Source organism: Epinephelus lanceolatus, chromosome 21, assembly GCF_041903045.1.
Source record: "Epinephelus lanceolatus isolate andai-2023 chromosome 21, ASM4190304v1, whole genome shotgun sequence".
Taxonomy (NCBI): domain Eukaryota; kingdom Metazoa; phylum Chordata; class Actinopteri; order Perciformes; family Serranidae; genus Epinephelus; species Epinephelus lanceolatus.
This window is the reverse complement of record NC_135754.1, coordinates 37,836,552-37,858,319: the sequence shown is the minus strand read 5'-3', so window position 1 is coordinate 37,858,319 and position 21,768 is coordinate 37,836,552. Positions and strand designations below refer to the sequence as shown.

General features: G+C 43.3%; 1 protein-coding gene across 2 annotated transcripts; it reads left to right on the top strand.

Moving 5' to 3' along the window:
• Positions 1–3,126: 3,126 nt before the first annotated feature.
• Positions 3,127–8,560, top strand: kcnj2a (potassium inwardly rectifying channel subfamily J member 2a). Of its 2 annotated transcripts, none has more exons than XM_033610565.2 (2): positions 3,127–3,314; positions 5,300–8,560. In XM_033610565.2, exon 2 carries the CDS (start codon positions 5,544–5,546, stop codon positions 6,825–6,827), a length of 1,284 nt encoding a protein of 427 aa, XP_033466456.1. In that variant the 5' UTR covers positions 3,127–3,314; positions 5,300–5,543; the 3' UTR covers positions 6,828–8,560. The 2 variants fall into 2 exon arrangements, with proteins under 2 accessions (XP_033466456.1, XP_033466455.1); XM_033610564.2 differs by having other exon boundaries at positions 5,297–8,560.
• Positions 8,561–21,768: the final 13,208 nt, after the last annotated feature.

Genomic DNA, 21,768 nt, shown 5'->3' with positions numbered 1-21,768 from the left:
AGTGATGTGCGGGTCGATCAGACGGTTCAGGTGAGCTTGTTAGAAAATATTGCAGGTTTTAGGCGGGCAGGTCAGTAAGTGACGTAGCAGCGTTCTGAGAAGGCTCTCCATTATTTGGCTTTTGACAGGGAAAATCTGTTGAAGTGAAAATGTCCCCTGGGATCTATATGTATATATATAAATCAACAGCTGATTTCCTTCTTTGAGTAAAATCCTAAATGATAGTTTTTTTTCCCACCTGGACATTTATGCTCTGCCATTTCTCCTCTAATCATCAGGCTGGGTTTACATCACCAAAGGTTTGTGACAGAATCAGAGAGGAGAGGGAGAGACGCTGTGCTGCTGCCAGAGGAGCCGCTGAATGAGTTCCCTCTGAGCGCTAAGAGAAGGAAAACATTCAGGACGCCACGGTTTATTCCACACTACTGAAGCTGCTCCTCTTTTTGGAACCACCAAGGAGTTGATAATAGTTTTGCTTTCAGCCATGGCTGTTGTTGCCGTGGGTAACAGCATGACCTCAATATGTCAACAAGCTGAAATATCGCGAGTATCACGTTATGAATTTTTCATAGCATATTAAAAATGATACAGGTATTATTGTGAGCAAGATGTTATGGCACACACCTAGTTCCTGTGTTCTGATCTGCTTTTGTCTAAATGAGTGATAGGATGTTCAATATGTGACATGTCTCCAGTATGAAGCTAGGGCTGACCTGCCTGCAGCCCGTGAGCGCGCGCTATATTAAATAATAGGGCACTCAGACAGCGTCAAACAACGTCAAAATACGTCCACTAAAAGTGCATTTTTTTCACACAGATAGGCTCGGATTGTTAGTATAATTATCTGACAACATAACGGAAAGGAGAAATGAACGTGTGTGTTTACCTTTAGCTGGATTCAGACATGTTCCTCTGCCTGTTGCTGCTCCCTCTCTCTCCTCGTCCGCTCTTCAGTTTCAATGAGCTCTGCGTCCGTGTACGTCCGTGTACTCCGTGTTCAAATAAATACGGGCGCTCATCACATTCAAATGGCTCATCCAGATCCAGTTGGTCACAATCGGGTCATTGAGGCAGAGGAACATGTCTGAATCCAGCTAAAGGTAAACACACACGTTCATTTCTCCTTTCCGTTATGTTGTCAGATAATTATACTAACAATCCGAGCCTATCTGTGTGAAAAAAATGCACTTTTAGTGGACGTATTTTGACGTTGTTTGACGCTGTCTGAGTGCCCTATTATTTAATATAGCGCGCGCTCACGGGCTGCAGGCAGGTCAGCCCTAGCTTCATACTGGAGACATGTCACATACTGAACATCCTATCACTCATTTAGACAAAAGCAGATCGGAACATAGGGCCCAGGTTGAAAACAACATTAGTTCCCCTTTAACTCGCCCTGATTTTTATGATACAGGTCTGAAACTCTTTTTACGCTTCACGCTGCTGCGACTCGTTTAAAATGTTGTATGTTACTTGATTTTATGATTTGTGGTTTAACAATCTTGTGCTTTTATGATGTCATGATTTTATGACTTTTTAGGATTCATTTTATGTCATGATTTCTTTTTGATCTTAAGATTTATGGTCACATAATCCGTGTTTTAAACTGTTTTTAAGTGTCCTTCTATATTGAACTGTCTTGTTTGTCTGTTTTCATGTGAAGCGCTCAGTGATCATAACACCCTCATTGTAAATCACTTTGTGCTTTAGTCGGCGAATTTGTGCTAAAATGTAAAATGTCTGCATCTTAGAATTTTAGCTTTATTGTCATTATATAACAGTTTACATATTTCATTAAGCCTCTAGATGCTGTGACATAAACTGTAGGAAAAGTTCACATTCATTAACCCCCCCCCCCCCCCCCCCCCCCCCCCGTCTTGTGCTGCCATCTGCTCACAATACAGAGGTGTGTGTGTGTTTGTGTGTGTGTGTGTGTGTGTGTGTGTGTGTGTGTGTGTGTGTGTGAGCCAATCACTGGTTAATTCCAGTCTCCAGCTCTCCACCTTGTGGTCCACACGCAGCACTGGCTCCTGCATGCATCGCTCTCTTTATTGCTGGAAATTGGGTATGGAAAGCAAACACACACACTCACACACAACGCGCACAGTTCACTGACACAGGTGGTTTGGGCTAAATATACGTGCTGCTATAAATAACCACGACTAAAAATAAAACTCAGACTCCTCAGATTAAAAAAAAAAAACAAAAAAAACAAAAAAAAAACCCCAGAGCAGTCCAAAAGCCTCTGTGATAAACACGCCGCTGCGGGTTAATGTTTATGATGAATTAGTAAGCAGGAAGAATGATTTAGTCAATGGCTTTAAGACAACACGGCTGTAGCCTGACCTAAAATTATAGGGCAACAGATGCATAGTCTAAACATCCGAAGCAACTTGATAGCTTAGTGGAGAAAGACAGTCATATCATAATACAGGCATGTAGGCCTTTATTGAGTGAGTCATTCTTTCCGACAGAACACATTTTCCATACCCACATTAAAAAATAAGATCTATAAAAACAACGGATATCACAGAAATGAGGCTGATGGGTGGACGCTGTCCACAGCAGGTGGTAACAAGGACACCAGGCTGATTCATCGCCTCAGCACAGAAGGCATAGATCACTGTTTGGGCATGGATCTCTGGAAGACAACTTATTTTTTAATTTTGTTTTACACGTGTGAGTTACAAGATATTTGTTTTCTTGTTGCAAAACTTTCTGGTAATTTGAAGTTTCTGCAGAGCAGAAGCACCTGAACATGTCACCTGTGTGCTTGTTACAGGTTATCAAAGAGCAGTGACATGAACCAGGTTTAAGTCCTCAATAAAAAAAAAAGTCCCAACCTGATGTTTTCCTGGTGTTTGTTTTTGTTTATATTCCACGTTGTACCTCCTCCTGTTTCTTTATTTAACCCCGGATTGAGATTAAAGTGGCATCGCTCAATTAGCTCTCATTACTTCCATGTTGTGTTCTGTTCACATCACTCAAACACATAAACTGACACAAAAACGGAGCCTAACCGCGCCGGGCTCACAGTGCGCGCTCCCCGCCTGCTCTCCATTGGCCGGGGCGCGGAGCGGGGGGCGGGCCGTGCCGGTGCGTGCTGTTTAAAACGCTTTGGGTGAACTCGTCGCGAAGCACATTATCCAGACCGGTCCTCCAGAGATGTGAGGCAAGTTTCACACTTGATCTTGTTCGATCCAAAAGACACAACAAAGCGCGCGGGACAGACGCTGCGGATAGCGGAGCCCCCCCCAAACAACTGGATTATATTTCAGCGAGCTGAAACCAACCGGCCCACAAATGAGCAACAGGTAGAGGAAACACGAGTCTTTCACACAACTGCTCCTCTTGTGCTTTCATATCGCATGTGATGCTGTTACCAAGTCCTGTGCGCATGTTTCAACTGTGAACTTTTGGCAAACAACCGCCAAATTGCGATGGTTTGTTCTTTATGACGCGCCGACTTCCTGGCTTTTACGCACGACTTGCGCCGCCACAGCGGTCAGATGACCCGCCAAGAGTTCCACTTTATCCGCTCACATTTCTTCTCGCCTCTTACTCAAGTGTTTTGGGATCATTTCTGACGGCAGGGGTTGGAAATGAAGCGTGCTCCTCCGTCTGAGGGGTGTGTGTGGATGATTGCATCAGAAGTCAGTTCCTTTTTTCCCCCCGCACCTGTTAACATTTGTCGCTGGCATTTGGTGCATTCTGAGAGCAGCTCTGCCTCCCTCCTCACAGACACACACTGTCTAATAATACCCTTTAAAACGCAAGACTACAGAAGTATAATATGAACTCCTATTATTGTGTTATTCGGGTGATTCTCTCTTCTTCTCCTTCAGCCTCTCTGCTCATTTTGAAACTTTGGCTGTGTCTTCAATCTTTAGAAAACCTGCTGCCTTAAAATTAAATCTTAAATACACATTGCTTAGCAACACAGCATCCTCAGTCATTAGGCTCATTTGCACATGGACACTGATGCATGCTTGTACAGCTGTTTGGGAACTTAATTTGCGGTTTTCTGTTGTGAGTAAACGCCTTGAAGACAAATTGCATCAGCCAGTTTGTCAACATTCAGCATGACTCAGTGACCAGCAGCTATGTATGTAAACGCAGGATGTGTCACTGACCCTCCAGGCCTGCAGAACTCTCTTACCACAAGCTTCTCCTTGTCCTTAACTCTCAGAGAAATCTTTCAAACTTCAAAGAGATAACACCGTGAGGCTGCAGCAGGTCGACTGAGACGTTGCCAGGACAGCGAAAACTAATGAGTGGTGCTTTAGTGGTGCTGGGAGAATCCTCACAGGACGGCCATTATTGCAGCAGAGAGGAGAAATCCCCCGAGGGCTCTCCGAGAGTCAACAAGCTGTTCATCTCTCCTGTACAGCAAACACGTCGCCTGAAGCTTCTTTAAATAACAGACCAAGTTCACTAAACCTGCAGGCGGGCATGTCACTTACAAACTGCTGCTCCTGTTCTGCAAACTTAAGCTCTTTTCTGTCGCAGATGACTGATAAAACTGCTTCGCAATCATATCAGGACAATTTGGAAAGTTAAAGTTAGAAGTTGGATGCTGATGGCGACATTTAAAACAGGCATTACGTGTGAAATTGTGCATTTAAAAAGCACCATTTAGCAATAATTTAGATGTTTGTAAATGATGTGATAAAGAATCCAGCTTGAAATCCAGACTGGAAGCTGCTGTGGTTCAACTTACATAACTTGCGGAGCATTTATAGTTTCTTGCAGTATATTATTCAAGCGATGACAACGGTATGTATATTTAAAATTTCTCAGTTGAAGTTTTTAATTTGATCCGTCAGCTGCACAAAACCATCAGTCCATGGGATCCTGTAGAAACGCTGTAACCCACAATCCAGCAAGAACTGATCGAGTCAGCGCAGGGCAGCCAAGAAAAACAAGTCGACTTTGTAAGTGACCAACAGCGGGACCTGAGTGCAATTACAGGGTGGCCTCTCTCAGTGAAAGCTGAAATGTTAGATGAGGGTTAAATATCACTGTTGTTGTTTGTCATAACTGCATGAAATATTGTTGGCACAGTGAGGCGAGCTTTGCTGATCCAGGGTAGAAAGTTTCTGATGGTTTTTCTCAGGCTGCACGCACGTCTGACTTAATGAATTTATCAGTTCTGACATGTCGTCTTCAACAAGTAATTGCTCAAATGTTGAATCGTTAAAATATTTTTGCCTTGAACGTGATTTCATGGAAGTTTATCTGCTCTATCTGGGACTGGTTTGACTAACCAACGTCTTCCGTCTCTGTTTTCTTGCAGCAGATGATCTTGATGAGGTCCAGTCAGCTGATGAAAGGGGAGTGACCGCTACATCCTCCTCTTGTTGCACTCCATCTAGGGGCCAGTGAGGCTGAAGAGGCGTCCCTTCAGCCCGCCTCATACTGTCACCATTTCCTCTCCAAGTTGGTCCCCCGAAAGTGTTTCAAAACTGTTTCTCCAACGCTTTTTCCAGAAACTCAGACTGTTTTCCAAAGCAGAAGCAGCACAGCCCTCCCAGACTGAGGTGATGGGAAGCGTGCGAGCCAGTCGCTACAGCATTGTGTCATCAGAGGAGGACGGCATGAAGCTTGCCACTATGGCAGTACCCAACGGCTACGGGAACGGCAAGAGCAAGGTGCACACGAGGCACCAGCCACAGAGCAGATTTGTAAAGAAAGACGGTCACTGCAACGTGCAGTTCATCAACGTGAGCGAGAAAGGTCAGCGGTACTTGGCTGACATCTTCACGACGTGCGTGGACATCCGCTGGAGGTGGATGTTCATCATCTTCTGCCTCGCCTTCCTGCTGTCGTGGCTGTTCTTTGGCTGCGTCTTCTGGCTGGTGGCCATCTTCCACGGGGACTTAGAGAATGGCGCCCAGAAGTGCGTCTCCAACGTCAGCAGCTTCACCGCTGCCTTCCTGTTCTCCATTGAGACTCAAACCACTATTGGCTACGGCTACAGATACGTGACAGACGAGTGCCCTGTCGCCGTCTTCATGGTGGTTTTCCAAAGCATCGTTGGCTGCATTATCGATGCTTTCATCATCGGCGCTGTCATGGCGAAAATGGCGAAACCCAAGAAGAGGAATGAGACTTTGGTTTTCAGCCATAACGCCACAGTGGCCATGAGGGACAACAAGCTCTGCCTGATGTGGCGTGTGGGCAACTTGAGGAAGAGCCACCTGGTCGAGGCACACGTCCGGGCACAACTTCTAAAGTCCCGGATGACAGCAGAGGGGGAGTACATCCCCCTCGACCAGATGGACATAGATGTGGGCTTTGACAGTGGAGTCGACCGCATCTTCCTGGTCTCTCCAATCACCATCGTCCACGAGATCGACGAGGACAGCCCCTTCTACGACATGAGCAAACAGGACCTGGAGAACTCAGAGTTTGAAATCGTGGTAATCCTGGAGGGCATGGTCGAGGCAACCGCCATGACCACGCAGTGCCGCAGCTCCTACGTCGCCGGCGAGATCCTCTGGGGCCATCGGTTCGAGCCCGTGCTCTTCGAGGAGAAGAACTACTACAAGGTGGACTACTCCCGCTTCCATAAGACATACGAGGTGCCGAGCACCCCGCTGTGCAGCGCCAGAGACCTCGCAGAGAAAAAATACATTCTCTCAAACTCCAACTCCTTCTGCTACGAAAACGAGATGGCACTGGAGAACAAAGAGGACACGGACGAGGGGAACGGGGGCAGTGTTGGGCCCGACGGCACCCAGACAGACAACATCTCAGAGACTGAGCACAGTCAAGCGACGGTGCCGCTGGAGCCCCGGCCTCTGAGACGAGAATCAGAAATATGACTGTTGAGACGTCAGACCTCATGTGAGGGATTTATTAAAATCACCTCTCTGCTCCGATAGGCACAACGAGCCGAGCTGGGCCTTGGGTAGAGGACAAGCCGAAAGGTACTGCTGTGGGAAGCGGCAAAGGACTTTGTATGTAAGAACTCTTGAGTACATACAGTATGACAAAACACAGCACTATGAACCACGTGCATATTGCAGGAAGAATTCTCCACTAAGTCCCCATGAATGTGCGCTCAGTGTCTGGTGACTGCAAGGTGACAGAGAGGAAGGTTGTTGGGATGACTTGAAACCTGCAGGCATGTCTCAGTTTCTCTGTCCGGCATGAACAAGACACTTTCAGGAAGGTGGTTTTTATAGTTAGAACATGTTCTCAAGTGCTGCTAGAAAATAGTGAAAGTCAAACTTTCTTGTAGAACCAAAGAGTACACAAAGAGTAAATGTCTGGAACAACGAAGGTACAAGTAGAGTATTTGTTCACGAGCTGGTCTCATCGCAGACATCACAGGAGTCGAAATAAAAACTTTCTGTATGCAACAAAAACTTTAGGGACTCGACAGCACTGATTTTCTGATCTTCTGCTTTAACCCTTTGCAGTTGTTGATCTGAGAGACGGTTCATTGCTGGTCAGACTGATAGAAACATGCCTGCTCATGTCAAGAGATGGAGCGGGGGAGTATTAACGGCATCAAACTGACAGAGAGAAATCATTAATTTAAACAGAGACCGGGGTAAAACGAGAATCTGAATGTTCTTAAAAGTGCTGCTATGATGTTGCTTCTTTTTTTTTTTTTTTTTTTTTTTTTTTACGATTGATAAAAGAATACCAAAGAGTATTATTATCATAGTTATGTGTTTCTTAAAAACAACACCTGCTTAGATTTGGTACAAAGAATTTTAGAAAGTTTAACTAAGGTTTTGTTTTTCAAGAATGTGTGTACAGTTTGTTTTTAATGTCGATCATCTTGAGCCACTTCATCAAGCCTTAATCTGAAAAAAGGGGGAAAGTGAAGATGTATAAATCTACCAAAGTGGCAGAGGCTTTGCTGCAGAGGACAGTAAACAGGAATCACAACTTCTGTAGTGCTCGCTGAGCTGAAACAAGAACTCTGATGTTTTAGGCGTCGACTTGAACCCAAATCTTTAAACCCAAACTTGCTTTAAAGGGTTTTAAAACACAAAGTGGAATGTGACGAACTTTGCAAACTCCTTCCTGCTGTCTGACGCAGTGTTACGATTGGAGATTGTAGAAAAACATGTCTTGCAAAAATACCAGATCTCCAAGTAGAACATTTTCAATGCCACGTTCCCTTTTTGTTGCTGAAGGCAGCCTCTTCTTTATCAACACTACTTGAGTTTCCATTCTCTGTCCGAACGCTTTTCTTTTACTTGAGAATGTAAGAATTGAAAAGTTCAAAGCCACATGTACTGTAACCCCGGCATATGAAGGTGTACTGCACAAGAGTTTGCATCAACACAAATTTATATCCTGTATTTTATTTCTTTTTTTTAAAGATGGAAACACAGTGACTGAAGGCCACTGGGCTCCATACATCCTACATGTGTACATACCTCCCTCCCTGTTGCAGTTGTTTTGTATCAGTCTTCCAAATGTACTGCAAACCACAGAATGTACAGATTTTTGTATTATTAATATTATTATTATTATTATTGTACATGATATTATATTGTTCTTTTTTCAATAAAATGTCTGGACAATCAGAATCATGCTGAGTTTGATCAACGGCGACATTTTCATACAGTCATGATGATGGAGACGAGGGTCACGTAACACTGGGATTAATAGTTTTAAGTGTATCTTTCTTTTAATTAACCAAAACCTGACAATATCTGACTGCAAAAATGAAATATGGTGAATGAATATTTTTCGTGCACTGGTCAGTCACGTCTTCATTCAGACTAGTGGAAAGAAAAAGTCTTAGTTCAGATTTCTGTTCTGGAAATGTTTGTGAATCAGTGCATTTTGAATTAAATAATCCCTCATTTGTATATTTAAACATATAATTTCAGAAAATTTGTAGTGTCTTGATGTAAGTCATCATCTGAGGAAGTTTCATGGTGATATCTGTTAAAATATTTTACCCTAGTGTCTGATTTTTGATCTAAAAACAAATGAGTTTTTCCACTGAGACTCGGAGCCAAATCACGCCTTCAGCAAACTTTACAGTTTTATTCCTGTCTATATTCTGAAGCTTCTTCCAGAGGGGTTTATTCATATATCATAGTCTCACATATGGAACATTTTATTCCTAAAAACAGTGGTTCCCAACTGGTGGGTCGAGGTCCAAAAGTGGGTCGCAAGTCCATTCTGAATGGACAAACGTGTCAAGTTTGTAAAAATACTTATGTTTTTTTAAGAACAGTGAATTTCCAGCACAGAGCTTTTACTCTGAAGTGCTGTTTCCTGCCGTAGAGTGAGTGACTAATGGACAGCTACATCAGAGAGGCAGCAAACGAACTTGATGACATGTCCAAACACAAGTATGACGCTGAATGTATTCAACTGTTGGACCTCGAACTAATGATCAAGGAGAATCTGGACCAGTTGGGAGCCACTGCCTTAAATCAGGGTGAAATTTGATTTTGCTTTTCATGGCTGTTGACAGTATTTTCTGGGTTATGGAGAGATAAAAAGAGATATCTGAAATTTGTTCTATAAAAACCTTTGAATCTAATATGTCAACAAAGTAAAAGAAGAAGTTTGAACCTGACTTCATCCAACGTTAAGATCTTTGCTCTGAGAATGTGGGCCGATTTTTGCATATTTAGTTAGATAACATAACATTTCCATATTCAAACACAGCATGTCATAAAACCTGTAATACAAAAAAAAACCTCCTAATGTGAGTAATCAATGCCAAGTTTAAAGGCACTGTCAGCTTCTTTATATTTCAGTGGAAATACTGGACGTTTTACTCAACTACAATTATGTGATAAGATATTTACTAAAGTCAAGATTTTCTTTAATGTAAAATGTGACCATAGGACTGGGTAATATCTCTGTACTGTGAAATGAGACTGGATATATTAGATTTTTGGGGTCTCATAATATCGTAAGTGTTTTTTCCTGGATTTATTTATTTATTTATTTACTTGTTTATTTGACAAGGACATAAGGGCACATAAGAAATTGCTTCATATGTAAAATACAAAGCAGATGAAATGCACACAGGTTTATATCCATGGCTAATCTGCAGCTCTGTCCCTGGTTCAGCTTTTAGAGTTAAGATAACTGAGCACAGAGTCATTCAATACAACAATATAACACATGCGTGTGCATTAGAGGCTGCGTTACAGTGCAGCTTTATGAAATACCAGACTGTTCTCTCTGCTCTTGTATTTGTCTTTAATCGCTGAGTCATTGTGTCCACATCACTGATGATTACTTAGCAAAAACTTCACTGTGTAAATATTTTGAGGAAGCACCAAAAGTTAATCCTACAGTATCATTACATTATTGATTTCAAAGTATTTGGTGAGAAATACTGAGTTACTTGATGTTCTCTGTATCGACCAGCCCTCACATCAAGTCAGGTTTATTGATATAATAAACAGGGTCAGATGACACTTGATGTGATAATTAAGTGCATGTTCTCAGAATAATTCAGTTGATCTATTCACTCAGTCTATAATTAGAGCTGCAGCAGTATACCATGATACCATATGCTGTTTTGTGAAAGTCAACAGTGATGACATCGTGTACATTTGCTTATTTACCGTAGTGAAAAATGATGTAACCACACACAGAATCTCACCTGCACATGCACACCTCCTCTCCTCCTCCACTGCCTGTCACACTTTTTACACATACTTCCCTTGTGAATCTGTTTCAAGTTTCAACAATAATGAAGCATTTGTTTAAAATAATCTGTTTTAATTCTTTTAAGGGTTAGGGTACCTGCTAATAATAATAATAATAATAATAATAATAATAATAATAATAATGTAATACCATGAAACCCTGACATTTTATGAGAGAGTTATTGCACCTAGACAATCTCACACTGTCGCAGCCCTTCCTTCACTGCAAACGTTGAGTAAACAGTTCAAGTTCAGCTAAATTATTCTGATAATCTGTGAGTGTTTATAACTGGTCACATATTTACAGATAAACTGACAAAGAAACAGTTTCATTGTTGAATCTAATAAGTAGTGTTGTCACGGTACCAAAACTGGGACCCACTGTACGATACCAGTGAAAGTATCACGGTTCTGAGTAGTATCACGATACCACAGCGAAAATGAGGCAGATGTGCTTTTTGTCATTTATAAAAAGATAAATCACTTTTCTATAATACATCAATGATATTTCAGTGGAATAAATTACTTATTGTCTTATTCATACTTCAAAAACAGCATCAATGAGTGATTAACATAGGGGGGATCAAAATAAAATAAATAAAATACAAAGGGCTCATTTCTCCTCTGACACGTCACATACCTGTGTGCCGCCACGGCTCGGCTGTTCAAGTACTTCTGGGCAGTCATGACACCAACAAAGAGGAAATTATTGGACCTGGAGCCGGGCCTCTCCGTCGCCGGTAAGCCGTTATCTTGCGGTGGCCATAGCGCTCCGCCACATTCCCGTCTGTGACCCCCGTTCAACCCACAACCGGCAAGAGTCGCCTTTCGTTTCTGCTGCTGGTTGAAATCTGTACTCACACAGCATGCTGAATGATTTCTTTTGCTCGCACAAAACTATTTTTAGTCGCAAATGTGAGTAAAATGCTCGCACCGTAGAGCTCTGTGGAAAACAAATCACTGTAGCATATATAAACAAATCTAACCTACAAGTAAAAAGAAATAAATAATAACTTTCACTGCTTAAAGATACTCAATAGCTCAGCTAATACCTGACATGTCACTGGAAAACAAACCACTGCAGCAGCATATGGAGTGCCAGGTGGCCAGCGCGCGCCGTTATTGGACGGCGCATGGACACTCACCCTCTTGTGATTGGACTTTGAACTTATCCCACAGTAGTGGTGCCGTGAGGTACTGTAGTACTGTGGTACTCCAACATTATGGTATCATATGTACCGTGGTGTTTTAGTGCCGCGGTCTACCGTTGGTACCAGTATACCGTGCAACACTACTAATAAGCTGTTGAAATGTTACAAACACTCTATAAACTATCTGTGTGTGGACGATCCAAATAAATAAATATATAAATAAATAAATAAATTACAGTACTTTTTACTCCACTACATTTATTTGACAGATATTTACTTCAATCCAGACTTTAGAAGCTGCTTTCATGTTTATGCATCAACAATGAATGCATCATTTTACTGTTGATACTTCAAACATATTTTGTCGTTTCTATACTTTTACTTGAGTAAAAACATGAATGCAGGACTTGTACTCTTCTGTACTGGAGTAACTTTATATCAGTGTTTCATTTCTTGCAGTGTCAGTACAGCGGCACCAGCTGCTCATGTTACAGCCTCGTTATGTTTATCTTTTAATTTAAAGTTTTAACGTATGCTGTGCAGGAAAAAAAAAAAAAAAGAATGGACGAGGGAAGCCGTTAATATTGGTACATCATCAGTATCGGCCAAAAGCAGCTTTAAAGTGAAGAATCAGAATCAGCCAACATGCTCTCTCTTATGCTCTGCTGCTCTCTGTGTCCAGAGTGCGCTCTGCCACTCTGAGAGTGCGCTGCTCTGGATAACCCAACGCTACATTCAGACAGCGCTCCCAATTTATCAACGCTCCAGTTTGTGTCAGAGTGCGCTCCCACACTCACAATGAGTGTTTCTGAATGCACCACTCACATCATCTTCCTCCATCGTCTAAAACAAGACAACACAACTTGTTAGCTAGCGCTAGCTAATGTCTGTGGAGAACTGTTTTGCCTCCAGCTAAGCCCCGCCCACCAAAACGTCAAACTGTTTACTAACAGTAAAGGAGTCTATTGAGCTGAGTTTCATTTGCAGGTGTAAACTATACTTATATATCAGTTAAGGACAGAGTGAAATGAATGTTTGTTGATGATAAAACACCTCTGAGAAACAAACTCTTCAGATACAGATCATCTTACAGCTGTGAGGACACACTGAGGCCTGAACACGTCCAGCAGCAGCAGCGTGCTGTGACACTAACCAGCTGCCTCGTCCTGCGTCCTGCACTGGCGCAGGAGGGATTAACACCTTCTCTTTTCTCTCTCAGGCTCCTCACATACATTGTTCTCACCCATCTCTCATCCTGTCTTACATCCTCCGCCTCCCTTTCTGTCTCCATGGTCTTTACAATGTCCACTGAACTTTGAATCCAGTCACAGCAGTGAAATCGAGCCACATGTCCACAATTGGATTAAAAAAAACTGACAACAACATTCACTATCTTCACTATCCTCTGATGGTGCACATGTGACGTTACAGATGTATGTACTTTGGTAAAACACATTTTTATGGCACTGAAATCGTAAAATTTTACAGTAAACAATGTTTTTTTTACTAACGAGAAAATTATTGCAGAATGATCACCAACTCTGCAGCTCTACAGAGCTTTTCAGCCTCTTTCAGGTCAATGGTTTTAGCCACAGCTCTGTGGATGATGATGACAGTTTGTGGTCGAAATTTCCCAACAACTACTGAATGAATGGCCGTGCTATTGGTTCCAGATATTTGTGGTGATGTCTTGATATTTTCTGAAGCACCATCAACAGCTGTACTTCAATGCTCATATTAGCATTTAGCTCAAAGCAATGCTGTTAAGTACGACATTGCAGAGCTGTTAGCATGGCTCTACACTAGCCCCTTTTACACTGCCATATTTACTGCGAATGTTGGGCCTTTTTGCCGGCAAGCTGAGAGTGTTTAGACACACAGAGCCAGATTGGCGAGTTGATCCGAGGTGCCCAATTTTCCTCCTCGTAGGGTAGACATATTGGTGGAGCCTTTTTGGTTTAAACAGAACAAGGCGGCCTTCTGCAACGGGAGGGGCTGTTGAAGACTTGTGGGAGGAGCTGTTGATGACGCCACATGTGCGAGCCACTGGCGGTGGATAAACAGGAAACAGCTGATAACAGGAATTAGCGAGCTCAGACACTGAGGACCATTTTGTGTTTAGGATTTTATGTTATTTTATTGTCTGGGCTTACATACACTGTGTGTTTCTCATCGTGCAGAGTCTTCTGATTTTGTTAGGTTACATTTCTTGGTGCAAGATATTCTTCAGAACATTTGCAACAAATAGTGGTTTTAAAAATGGACAGTGACAAAACAGACCACATCAATAAAGTGTTGGGGACATGTCCCTAGTGTCCTCTCTGTAAATGACACCTGCAGTCACAAGAAGGAACGACTGCAACGTCAAGTTACACAATGAACACATTGCAAAGGAGTGTGACATCAGAGAGTTTTGGAGTATCAGTAGGAAACTGAACTGTAACATGCAACTAACTCTCTTTTTTGGGGAAGGGGGGCTTTGGTTTCAGTCTGATTTATTAAATAAAAGAATGTTGGAACTTATGTCCTTTCTTTTTTTTAATTCTAGAGGCCATTGTTTGTGTTTTAGCAGCTTACTGAAACTTTAATATTTCTTTGTTTATCACAGAAAACATCATTATCATGAAACTATCACAAATTGACCTCCTATCGTCCAGCGCTAATTTACAGAAAGATGCATTTTGTGAAATTGCAGCTTGTTGTCAGTGAGTTGTCATGAGTTCTTAGAAAGCAGAGACAGAGGAAGCTTGTTTCTCATGCTGGTTACATTTTTGCTCTCTACAGCTCGACAGCCTCTCCTCAGCTGCACAGACAAGAAAAAAAAAAAAAACAACTGGACGTCAACCCAACTCAATGGAAAATTCCTTGGTTTACCATTAAGGAAGACTGACACTAATGTCAACTTCTGGAGTCAGCACCCGAGCTTTGAACGTGATGCCTCAGTGTGTGTGTGTGTGTGTGTGTGTGTGTGTGTGTGTGTTCCGTTCATCTGACATAAAGCAGTTACCGTATCTGATTCATCTCGATCATTCTGAAACGGGAAGAGAGAGAAAATGAGTCAGGCTTGTTTCAGTTGCTCATTATAATCAGGATCTGTGTTTCATATTTCTTCTGCGAGACATAATTTAAAATCACATTTCATGCTTTGAACCACAGCAGACAATTCAGCTCAGGACTCAATAGAAAATACACAAGTCGAGCATCAATACAGTGACGTAGACGACAGTCACCTCATTTATTTACTTCTTCATAAACAAAAGCGTTTTTTTTACACCAAACAACTGAAGGTGGAACCGGTCTGTCCCTGAAGGCGACACTGGTGGGAAACTACGGAGTTACTTTCCGGTCACACCATTTAATATTGCATTTATTTATTGAATTATTAATTTAAAGTTGCGACCAGGAAAGGCACATTGAAGTTGTTTCCTGTCCGAAAGGAAGAATAGTGGCACATTGTTAGGCGCTGCTTGGTGGAGCGGCGCTGCGGCTCTTACTGCTGTAGGTGTGTGTTTCTATTGTGCAGCTCTGCTCACTCCCTGTTTATGAAAACAATAACTCTGTATATCAGCGGAGTAAACATCCAAAGGTAAATGTTAGGCCAGCTTCTATTATTCCTGTGTAAACGCCCGAGATCTCCAGCATCCAAAGTGTTTTTATTTATTTGTGTTTCATACATGGTGCTCACAGCTGATTGAGCCGCGCTCAGACTTTCAGAGCTGCGACCACAATCTGGAAACAACAATGTCGGAGTGAAAACACAAACACAAGCGGTGCTCCTGAACTATAACCGGAACCCCTGGCTTTTACAGAGGCTTCTGGGAACCTGACGTTCAAACGGCCTCAGCCCTCGTTCAGACCTGTGATCCTCGCCGTGTTTTGTCCTGAGCTGAAGCCAAGTCTTCCTGCTTCACACGGACCCCTGCTCAGCCAGACAAAACCATTGTCACAGAAGGTGCTCAGACGCTCCTGCACAGTGACAAACACAGCATCCTATAGGACGGAGAATTGGCAAGAAGCTGGGGTTATGATATGTAGCCTATCACTTCACAGAGGTTAGGATTCAATATGTTGTGATTCTGTGAGCAAGGCGACATGTTGGGATTTTTTAAACCTAATTTTAAGACAAATGTCAAAGGTGGTGCAGTACCATTTATGACCCTGCAGGGTTTCCCACACATTCATCTATTTGTGGTGGCCCACCACAATATTAGGGCTGAATATCGCCACTGATCTCCTGAATCAATTCGACTTCTGATTTGATTCGAGACATCTCAGTTACAATACCACATTTTGCTGGTGTGTGAAAGAGACAGATTCAGAACAGGAATAAAACTAAATGTTTAATTATTTCATTTGTTTGTAGCATTTATGGGGATATGTTGGTAGAAAATTGAATATAATGTAGTATGTATGTTTTCTTTAGTGTATAATAACCTAAAAATATGAATTGCTGCGTTCTCCTTATCTGTTTATATCTACATAGGGAGCAGGTCTTTGTTTATGGAGATTGCCATGTTTCTACAGTAGCCCAGAAGAGACAAACCAAATGCTAGCTCCAGATAAGGCCTTTTGCATTTTTGCATTTCAGTCACCATGGTAAGAAGCCCAACTACAATGTGCAATGCAGCAGTTACACTTATATGTAATGTAAAACTGCTGATTCAGTGTTTCCAGTGATTTTAATGGTCGAGTCTGTTTGTCTTGGAGAAGAAGAGACCTCTGTGGATGATTCAGCTCCTGATGAAAAACTTCTTGAACACCGAACACTGAAGGAATTCTGTCCAGCAATCTGCAGTTCACCACTAGAAGCAATTCTCCACAGACATTAGCTAGTGCTACTTAGCAAGTTCTGTTGACTTGCTTTCAATAATGGAGGAAGATGATGCGAGTGGTGTGTTCAGAAATATTTATTCGGACACACTCCGGAGCAGCAGAGCGCCAAGCGGAGTGAATGTGTGATTAACTTAAGCGTTGGTTCATTCATGTAGAAATATAACGCTGCGTTTCTTCCACCAACAGGGCTCTCATTTTAGTGTAGAGCGTCAGACTGAATTTACCAACGCACCATGTCAGGTCACTCACTCTCCGGGACCGCCAGTGTTACTTGAATAAGTAAACACTGACCAACGGGACCAGACTGGCCGACCCGTATGCTCTCACTCAGTGGATGGATGATGTCACAGGAAGCCAATCTTACAAAGGAGGACCACACTTGTTTGTTTTGCTATGGAAGCTAACGTTAGCTAATGTGCTAAAAAGTTAGCGTTGCAGAGAAATCCAATCTTCCTCTTAATCCCTCCCCAGTTTCTGATGAGGTGGACATGATAACCCTTAATACACATAACCTTATTCATCCCTACAACAGGAAATACTTTTTCCCTAACCTGATATGAAGTGTGCGCTGCACATGTGAGCATTTTTGATGATGGCCTCCGTCCAGTCCTTTGGTCTTATCACATTTAACCATAGTTGTCTTTGTTTTTGTTGACGGGCAGTGGCGGCTGGTTTTGAGCCATGACTCCTTCTATTCTGGCTCCCAATAACACAACAAGACAAACACATTTTAACACTCCTGTGGAGCCTACAGCCCTGTGGGGGAGAGGCAGCTGCACCTCCAGGTGATCACATGATGTCATCGTGACATCGGCCCTGAAAGCGTCTCCACACTGAGGAAGTACTACCCACAGTGGAAAATAAAATAGATAAAAGGACCTCGCACCAAAAGTGAGTTAAGTTGAGCCAAGCCGAACAATGAGGTGGAAAAGAGGCATTAGAGACCAGCTGGTGAACACAGTGGATCATTTATCAGCTACAGAGTGAAGACTGGATTTGCATTCATTCATTCATTCAGAGACTTTAGCAGCCTTGGTGGATGTGAACTGTCCTTGAATGCTTTTTAATTGTTTTAAAGTATTTTAAATATTTCTGAAATATTAATCATTGAAAAAAAAACAAATACCAGATGCAGGAGTGACAATAACTCCCTGAGCATTTAACACTTGTGCTCCTCTCTACAATCATAATAAAGCAGTGTACAGTGTATCCCCGTCACTCAGTCCTGCAGAGAGACGGTGGAATTTTCCAAGGGACTGAGCGTCCAGTAGAACTCAAACGCCTCGCTGCCTCTCACTGGAGCTGCACTTTGAAGCTCTGCCAGCTGCTGTTGACCCATCTTTGATGTGATGCCAAGCACTGTCACCGGCAGAGACCCCTGAGACCCCGTCATCGGATGGCACATAATCGTTTTCTCCTGAACCATAACCTCTTTCTGCATTCGTTAAAATTTTCTTCTCATCACTGAAATTCTTATGCGCAAAGCAGCAGTCTTTTTCAGAGACTTCTGCATGAGGGGAGCATAGCTGACATGTTGCAGAGGTCCGCTCGCATTGGTGGCATAATTTGGCAAAATCAGAGCAGCGGGGTCGACAGATGGGCGCTTTGTTACAACTGTGGTTTGTGTTGTCAACAAACAGGTCACAGCCAATGTCAGAGGACACTCACAGAGCACTAACAGAATGAAACACTACAATATTTTAAAAATTCAAATATCTCTGAGTCTCATTTGAGCACAGACACTACAGAGGCTCTGGGCATCCTGACTTCTTCCCTGACAAAGACTTCAACATCAGATCGCAGCAGGTTAAACAGAAGCTTAGTAAACATGATGTTGCTATTGTGTCCCATCCTGAATCATTCATTAGCGTTTCTTCCTCTTTGAAGGCAGAATTAGATCTCAAGTATTTTCTACCAGATGAATCATTTCCCCAAATGAGTGGTCTCCTTTTCCTGCATCAGCTGCCACACACACACACCCAGAGAGAATTTCCCACTTTACACTCAGAGAGAAAACGGCTTTGAAGATGTGAGCACTGTTCTTCCACTGACGGCTGCATCTGATCTAAATGCTGTTGTTTAGCTCCAGTTCCCAGTGTATGTGTAAACTATCCACAGTGTGCTCACACTGTGTTTCAAACAGACAATAAAATGATCTGTTAGCCCCTGCAGGCTCATCTGACTATTGACAACTGTCAGTGAAGAGAAGTTTGAAAGCTGCGGGGCTGCAGGCAGGTACAAGTGTGTTTGCTAGCAGAGAAAGTGTTTACAATACTAGAAAGACAAAAGCCCCTTTTACACTGCCAGATTTTCGGCGAATGTTGGGCCGTTTTGCCGGCAAGCTGCGAGCGTTTAGACACACAGAGCCGGATTGGCGAGTTGATGTGAGGTGCCCAATTTTCCGCCTCGTAGGGTAGACATATTGGCAGAACCCTTTTAGTTTAAACAGACCGAGACACCCTTCCACAACAGGAGGGGCTGTTGATGACTTGTGGGAGGAGCTGCTGATGACGCCGCACGTGCGAGCCACTGGCGGTGGATAAACAGGAAACAGCTGATAGCAGGAATTAGCGAGCAGCTAGTAGCAAGAGGGAAACACAAACCTGACAGACACTGTAAAGATGAGCAACTGGGGAGACAAGGAATTGCGCGCCCTCCTTGTCCTCGCAAACGAAGAGGCCATTAACCGTCAGATGACGGGGACGGTGAAGAACGGGCCGACTTACGAGAGAATCGCCGAAGGACTGACCAGCCGCGGCTTCCCTCCCACGTCACTGTTTACGTCACACGCTGAGCTACACGTTTTGTTACTTGCTCACGCCCCCCATTGCCCCGAAAAAGGCACATTCTGTATAAACAAAAGTAGGTAGGCGGCATTTTGCTGCACTCCCCGATTTTGTTTTTATACTGCCAATGCTGAAAAAACACTGATTGGGCTTTCCTGCAAATTTGCACAACTCCTGTTTAAAAAGGGCTGTAGACAGCTTAAAAGTCCTTTTGTATTTCCCCTTTCTAATGGGGAACTGAACCTAAATGCATCTCTGCTCTCTTCAAAGTCAGACTTCATTGACAAAAACAGTAATATTATCTCACTGCACTCAGGAGCTGCCGGTCTGCTGCTGCTTCAGTTGGTAGTTTGTGTTTTTGTGTGACTTTGGTGTTTTAAGGGATTTAGTCTGGATTCAGCAAAGTCACACAATAACATGACCAAGCTAACTGATGGAGGCAGCAGCAGACCAGCAGCTCGTGTGTTCAGAGAGATAAAATAACTCTTTTTCTCAATGGAGTCTGGCTCTGAGGAGAGCAGAGATCCCTGTCAGAAAGTGTTGTCTGTTTGGGAAGTACTGAGCATACGACTGGATAAATGAGACTTGGATTATATTACACTACACGAGTTGAGGAGGGATGGGTGTGGATACTACTACAATACTCCTGATGTGGTCAGTACTTTACCGGTACTCTTATTGCTTCTTTTTCATTTCTAAATAATTATCTCAAGAGTGTAAAGAAGTTCCTCGGCCCATGACTTAACTTTTCAACATATTTTATTGAAAACTAATCTACTGTAACTTTAATTTCTTTTTTTATGGTGTCTAATAATCCTCCTCCAAGTGAACCAATGATTGAAATTATTCTCAGGATTATACTAAACTGTGCTAATCTTTAAAGGAACCCCCTGAGGGATCACCGCATCAACAGACCACCATCAAATATAACTTGAAGACATGCCGATCATAGATCAGAGATAATTCTGGCCGGGGCTCTTCCCTGGAGGTTGTGTCTGTTTTGCATACTGTTACAGGATTAGACCTACGTTTGACCCGGCACATGAGGTCTAACCTTGACCTTCCCTGTGGTGCTGGTAGTCGAGGTTAGTGGGACACCGGGGAGGGGGTGGGGGTCACATTAGGTGCACCCACTCGCAGCAACCTGAGCCCGGCAGGGGGCTTTACTCTTTGACAGATGGGGTGGTTCTCATTTTTAGCTCCGAGTGTTGTGCTGCAGAGATTAGCTTCATGCACGCTGACAGACGAGGAGAATTTAAGAAGCATGGTGGGAAACAAAGCTGGAGGTCAACTGTGATTTGGTATGACCCCCATAAGACAGCGAGAAGGAGACATGACGCATGTGTCTAAACCTGACGTTACAGATCAGAAGCACAGAGAGTTGTCGACTAGAGATGATACGCCGTCTCATGGCGGTCACTTCCTGTCAACGCTACAGATCAGAAGCACAGAGAGTCGTTGACTAGAGATGATACACCGTCTCATGGTGGTCACTTCCTGTCAACGTTACAGATCAGAAGCACAGAGAGTCGTTGACTAGAGATGATACGCCGTCTCATGGCGGTCACTTCCTGTCAACGTTACAGATCAGAAGCACAGAGTCGTTGACTAGAGATGATACACCGTCTCATGGTGGTCACTTCCTGTCAGCGTTACAGATCAGAAGCACAGAGAGTTGTCGACTAGAGATGATACGCCGTCTCATGGTGGTCACTTCCTGTCAACGTTACAGATCAGAAGCACAGAGAGTTGTCGACTAGAGATGATACGCCGTCTCATGGTGGTCACTTCCTGTCAGCGTTACAGATCAGAAGCACAGAGAGTTGTCGACTAGAGATGATACGCCGTCTCATGGTGGTCACTTCCTGTCAGCGTTACAGATCAGAAGCACAGAGAGTTGTCGACTAGAGATGATACGCCGTCTCATGGTGGTCACTTCCTGTCAGCGTTACAGATCAGAAGCACAGAGAGTTGTCGACTAGAGATGATACGCCGTCTCATGGTGGTCACTTCCTGTCAGCGTTACAGATCAGAAGCACAGAGAGTTGTCGACTAGAGATGATACGCCGTCTCATGGCGGTCACTTCCTGTCAGCGTTACAGATCAGAAGCACAGAGAGTCGTCGACTAGAGATGATGCGCCGTCTCATGGCGGTCACTTCCTGTCAACGTTACAGATCAGAAGCACAGAGAGTCGTCGACTAGAGATGATGCGCCGTCTCATGGCGGTCACTTCCTGTCAACGTTACAGATCAGAAGCACAGAGAGTCGTCGACTAGAGATGATGCGCCGTCTCATGGCGGTCACTTCCTGTCAACGTTACAGATCAGAAGCACAGAGAGTCGTC